This window comes from Mus caroli, chromosome 7 (assembly GCF_900094665.2).
Source record: "Mus caroli chromosome 7, CAROLI_EIJ_v1.1, whole genome shotgun sequence".
Lineage (NCBI taxonomy): Eukaryota > Metazoa > Chordata > Mammalia > Rodentia > Muridae > Mus > Mus caroli.
The window spans coordinates 13,511,109-13,517,021 of NC_034576.1; the positions used below are offsets into that span (position 1 = coordinate 13,511,109).

The 5,913-nt window shown below is 38.2% G+C and overlaps 1 protein-coding gene across 1 annotated transcript in view; it reads right to left on the minus strand.

Annotated features, from left to right (window-relative positions):
- Positions 1–3,693, minus strand: part of Sult2a1 (sulfotransferase family 2A member 1) — a 27,985-nt gene extending 24,292 nt beyond the window's left edge. Inside the window, exons 1-3 of the mRNA XM_021168763.2 lie at positions 3,507–3,693; positions 2,343–2,551; positions 651–777 (exon numbers count right to left, since the gene is read on the minus strand). Coding sequence (XP_021024422.1) covers positions 651–777; positions 2,343–2,551; positions 3,507–3,639 — 469 coding nt within the window. The 5' untranslated portion in view covers positions 3,640–3,693. The remainder of the gene's footprint in view (positions 1–650; positions 778–2,342; positions 2,552–3,506) is intronic.
- Between the last annotated feature and the right edge of the window lie 2,220 nt (positions 3,694–5,913).

Sequence of the window (5,913 nt, forward strand, 5' to 3'; positions counted from 1 at the left end):
GCTGCATATGTATCAAAAGATGGCCTAGTCGGCCATCACTGGAAAGAGAGGCCCATTGGACTTGCAAACTTTATATGCCCCAATACAGGGGAACACCAGGGCCAAAAAGTGGGAGTGGGGGTGTAGGGGAGTGGGGGGGAGGGCATGGGGGACTTTTGGGATAGCATTGGAAATGTAAATGAGGAAAATACCTAATTAAAAAATAAAGAAAAAAGGAAAAAAAAAGAGTATATAGTCCAAATTCTCCCAGCATCATGTGTCAAGGAGCAAGCTATGGCTCTTCCCTTTTATGTGGTATGTGACAACAGGAAGGTTCAAAATGGTGAAGAGACCCACAGACTGGTTGAATGTAGAGGAATAATATGGAGTCAAAGGAAGACCACAAAAGATACTAGAAATCTAGTTATGAAGTCAAGTTAGATAAAAATACAGAAAATTGAAGGATTTAGCCCCAGAATCGAATGAACAGAGCATGGGAATAGATGTGTATAGTCCTAGATCTTAGGAGGTAGTTGCAGGAGGCAAAGTCCTTCAAAGCCATCTCTAGCTAAATAGAGAGTTCAAGGCCAGTCTATAGTGTATAGTTCACCTTTTCTTTAGAAACATGGCTCTGAACCTCACTCAACTCAAGTATTTTAGAGGACACTCACCATTTCCTTTAAGGAACCATTCAAAATAAGTTTCCAGTGACCCTGGATTCTTCATAACATTTGTCTTACTCCAGAAAAAGTAACCAGACACAAGAATATCCCTGGGATTTCTGAAGACATAGATAATCTTAAAAGGGAAAACATATAAATGAAGGTCAATACAATCATTCTTCACTTTTTAGTTGGCACAATTGACAAGAAATGGCAATCAAGTATCCATGAGGTTTCTAAAAACATGGATATTATTATTTGGACAAAACATATACATAAGTGCAAGAAATCCATAGTCAAAATCTCCTTTTATAATTTTATTTGATTTACAGAAATGAAGTAGCAAAATGACTAAGATGATGAATACTGTTAAAAAAAAAAGACTGAATCAACAGTTATAAAGAGCAGTATCTCAGTATCTTATAGTTTGACAGAATCATCACTGTAAAAGAAAATCTCCTGTGCTAAATCTATTTGCAAAATAACAAACTGGTTCATTTAACTGTAACTGCCACTATGAACTGCTGAGAATGAAAGAAATAGGCTAACTTTGGGGAAAGTGTAACTGGTTATCCAAGAAAGGATCAGTCCTGAAAACATACATACATGTAACATTATAAAGACTGAGCATGTTGTACTTAAGTATTTATGAATATATTTATACATATTGATATAGATATATAGACATATACAGATTTAACAACAATTAACAAAAAAGGATCAATAAATTTGATAGAAAGAAAGAAAAAGTATATGGTTGCACTTGGAGGGAGTAAGAGAAAGATGGGAATGATGTATGTCATTTTAATTTCAGGAAATAAAAGAAATTTAACATAATCACTTTTAATAAAAGGAAATTTATATTTTGTGGTAATGTTCTTTGTGATATTATTTCATAACTCATTTCTTTAGGTCATAATTTCTCCAGCCTAGATCTTATCAAATTCAGATAAAAAACATGCATTTAGGTGAATAGTCACAACTTTATTGTGATGTTCTCAAGTAAGGTTATTTTTCCAATTTTTTTCTATGTAGTTTAAACATAAATTATTTTTATATTCCACGGTGGAGGGACATCAAGAAAAACATCTTACTAACAAAGAGATATGACAGATAAAAACCTGAATATCTATTATCACTTCTGACGGTCCTCTATCAGAGGAATTGAAAATCCCTGTGGATGTTATTATTAAAATACAGCTAGATACAGCAAGACACAGTATATACTTGCCAGTATATAAATGAGCCATGACTGTTGAACAATCTCCATGATTAGAGCATTGACGTCTGGTCAGGCTGTTTCCCCTATCAGCCAGTGTGCCTTTAAAGATTCACCCACATGGAATGGGGTATATGTAGAATCTTTACTTACATTTTGATGAAAATAGTACAATAATACCCACACTATACTAGAGTTTGAACTCTGCTTCACCTATGTATGTAGTTTCTGAAGGTTCTAGTGTGATATTACACTTTTTCTCTTAAAGCTTCCCAGGACCACTGTGTGGTGGTACAAATACTAGTTCTCTAACATACTCTGAGCAGGGGAAAAATCAGCAACACCTACTGCATGAGAATCTCAGCATCTCTCCCCTAATCTATACAATCAGAATGAATTTTAGCAAGAGCTGCAGGGCCAGTCAGGGTAGACTAAGTTCAAAGAGCATTTGATCAAATATTCCTTAAGTGCTGGACACTGACCTTGGTCTTGGAACTAAAGAGAGACTTGTGGAAAAGATGGATGGGAAGGTGGGAGGTCATGAGTCGTGGTCCTTCCTTATTAACTAATTTAAGGTATCCTGATTCACTCTCCAGCAAGGGTGAACGGTCCCAGATGGGCACAGATTGGATCCACATGGGATCTCCCTTTTTCTGAATCAAGCAAACAATTTCAATCAGCCAGGTCGTTCCTGAACAAGAAGGAAGAGTAAGTAACAGTTACTTCAACAGTATATGTGAAAGGCCTCAAGTGGAATACATGCCCATACAATTTACAGTGCTACTGTTTTCAAGCACATAGACCAGTAGTATTCACTATATCAACATGCTATATACTTATGCATATAAGTAAAGTGTATATTCATCATTGACATTTCCAATCAGTCTTTTGAGTCTTTTTCCTACATTTCCACTGCCCTTGTTTTCCCATGTACTTTCAATGTGAGAAACCTTATACTTACCCAATATTTTCTGTTTCTGCCACTCCGCAAACACTCCTCTCACAAACATTCAGAATGACTATTTGACTTTTGTTTTGTTTTGATTTTAGACCTTTTATACTACCTGACACTGTCCTCGCATCCCATATTCTCACATCCATGCCTTTATCTCTTGATATTTCTTCTGTTTATTCTCTTAATTTTCCATCTTTCACTCTCTACTCCCCACAGAGACAGACCAATGACAGAGTCACTGCTCTAGTGCTGATCAGCTCTGACTATGCAGGTCAGGTTAGAGATCTTCCTCTGAATTGAAATGGTCTTATGCACAGATCTCCACGTCAAAAAGTACTGGAATATATATGTCTTGTTTAGGGTTTTACTGATGTGAACAGAAAACATAATCAAGGCAATTATTATAAAGGATGACAATTAATTGGGTCTGGCTTACACTTTCAGGGATTCAGTCCATTATCATCAAGGCAGGAGCAGGGCAGCATCCAGGCAGGCATGGTGTAAAAAGAACAGAGAGGTCTATATCTTCATGGAAGGCTGCTAAAAGACTAGCTTCCAGGCAACTAGGGAAAGTGTCTTAAAGACCTTTCCCCTGCACATGCGTATATAATTGTTCCACTCAGCACACAAGTGATTTGGGATCAAAGCCCTCCTCATAGAGCTCAGTATCATTGTCCCTGAGGAGGCTTACCTGACTTAGGATAAGACAGTATGACTGTGTCTTCTCTCATAACAAAACTCTGACGAATCTTGCCAATGATTTCTTTGTCAAACCCTATGCAAGGAAAAGGCATTCCTTCAAACCAAATGTAGTCTGATGACATTGTAAAGACCTCTTTGTGGATTCTACTCTAGGCTTGGCCATGTCTCCAGCTTCTAGCAAATGATGAGAGGAAAATTTTGTAGTGCAGGCAAAAGAATTATTAACATCCCTCAGTTTGTTGTGAAACCACTTACGGATAGGAAGAAATAGATGTTGTAACCTAGAGTTGAATGTTCTATTGAGCAATTGTGAACTCATTGAGAGATCATTTGTTTTAATTTTTTAAAGATTCATTTACTTTATGCATATGAGTATACTGTAGCTGTTTTCAGACACACCAGAAGAGAGCATTGGATCCCATTACAGATAGTTATGAGCCACCATGTGTTTGCTGGGAATTAAACTCAAGAAATCTGGTAGAGTAATCAGTGTTCTTAACCTCTGAGCCATCTCTCCAGCCCATCATCAATCCAATTTTTATTTATATGTATGTGAGACTGAGTTCATGACTCACACTAGAAACTCAATTGCAAGTACTATGACATTAAAATGGGGTTCAATTTAAAATGACTTTAAATATAATCTAACTTTCAAACTGGTTTCAAATGTGTAGTACAATTACAGAGATAGGCATAGATTGGATCCAAAATGTTGACATGTGCAATTCTTTTTTTTTTTTTTTTTTGGCATGAAATTACTACTACTACTACTATTATTATTATTTATAATCCAGTCATTGCCCTCGCTTCTGGTCCCCAGTTCCATGTTTCCTCATCCCATTCCTCCTCCTTGCTGTCCCCAAGATGATACTACCCTACCATCAGACCTCCCCCTGGTGCCTCAAGTCTCTCAGGATTAGACACATCTTTTCTCACTGAACCCAGACCAGACCGTCCTCTGTTATATATGTGCCAGTGACCATGGACCACCTCTTGTATGGTGCCTGGCTGGTGGCTCAGTGCCTGGTTGGTGACTCAGTGTCTGGGACCTCCCAGGGGTCCAAGTTAGTTGAGACTGCTGGTCTTCCTATGGGGTCACCCTCCTCTTCAGCTTATTCCATTCATGCCCTAATTCAACCATAGGGGAAGAACTTCATTCCAATGGTTGGCTGTAAGTATCTGCATCTGTACCAGTCAGCTGTTGGTTGAGCCTCTCAGAGGAAAGCCATGCTAGGCTCCTGTCTTGTATTGGTTGAGCTTGGTTGTAGACTTCCCTGTGTCTTTTTATCCTTCCTTGACAGATTTGTCTGTAGTTGACACATAGGTATTTCCTTTGACCAGTGCTTAGTTTGTCATAATTGAAGCAATTCCATATGGAGGATGTTTATGATCATCATTGTCTTTGTAGTGGAATGGGAGTACTGTCAGAAGCAGACCTGTCTCATAGTCAAACAATATTTTAATAATGAGAGAATTTTAAATGCCATATTCTATGGATCTCTGAAGTTTTTGAATACGAACTATCTACAGCATATGTAAATTGTCCAACATTGTTTATTTTTAGCTATTTACTGTTTAAATAAACTTGAAAACATTTTGTTGTAATTTACTAAACTAGTATCTAAAATGACCATGAGTTCAACTGACTATTATTTTGTACTTCATTTTTTAAATGTCCCCTGATCATTGAGTAATTTTTATTGGATAATTGCTTTATTTTTTCCAAATTTTAATTAGGTATTTTCTTCATTTACATTTCAAATGCTATCCCAAAACTCCCCCATAGCCCGCCGCTGCTCCCCTACCCACAAACTCCCACTTCTTAGACTTGGGTTCCCCTGGACTGGGGCATATGGAGTTTGCAAGACCAAGGAGCCTCTCTTCTCAATAATGGCCAACTAGACTGTCTGCTGCTACATGTGCAGCTAGAGACATGAGCTCTGGGGGTTAGTTCATATTGTTGTTCCACCTATAGGTTTGCAGACCCCTTTAGCTCCGTGGGTGCTTCCTCTAGCTCCGCCATTGGGGGTCCTGTATTCCATCCAATAGCTGAATGTGAGCATCCACTTCTGTGTTTGCAGGGCACAAGCATACCCTCACACGAGACAGCTATATGAGGGTCCTTTCAGTAAAATTTTGCTGGTGTATGCAATGGTGTCTGCGTTTGCAGGCTGATTATGGGATGAATCCTTGGGTGCAGTAATCTCTAGATGGTCCATGCCTTTGTCTCAGCTCCAAATTTTGTCTCTGTCACTCCTTCCATGGGTGTTTTGTTCCCAATTCTAAGAAGGGGCAAAGTGTCCACACTGGTCTTCCTCCTTCTTCAGTTTCATGTGTTTTGCAAATTGTATATTGGGTATTCTAGTTTCTGGGATAATATCCACTTATCAGTGAGT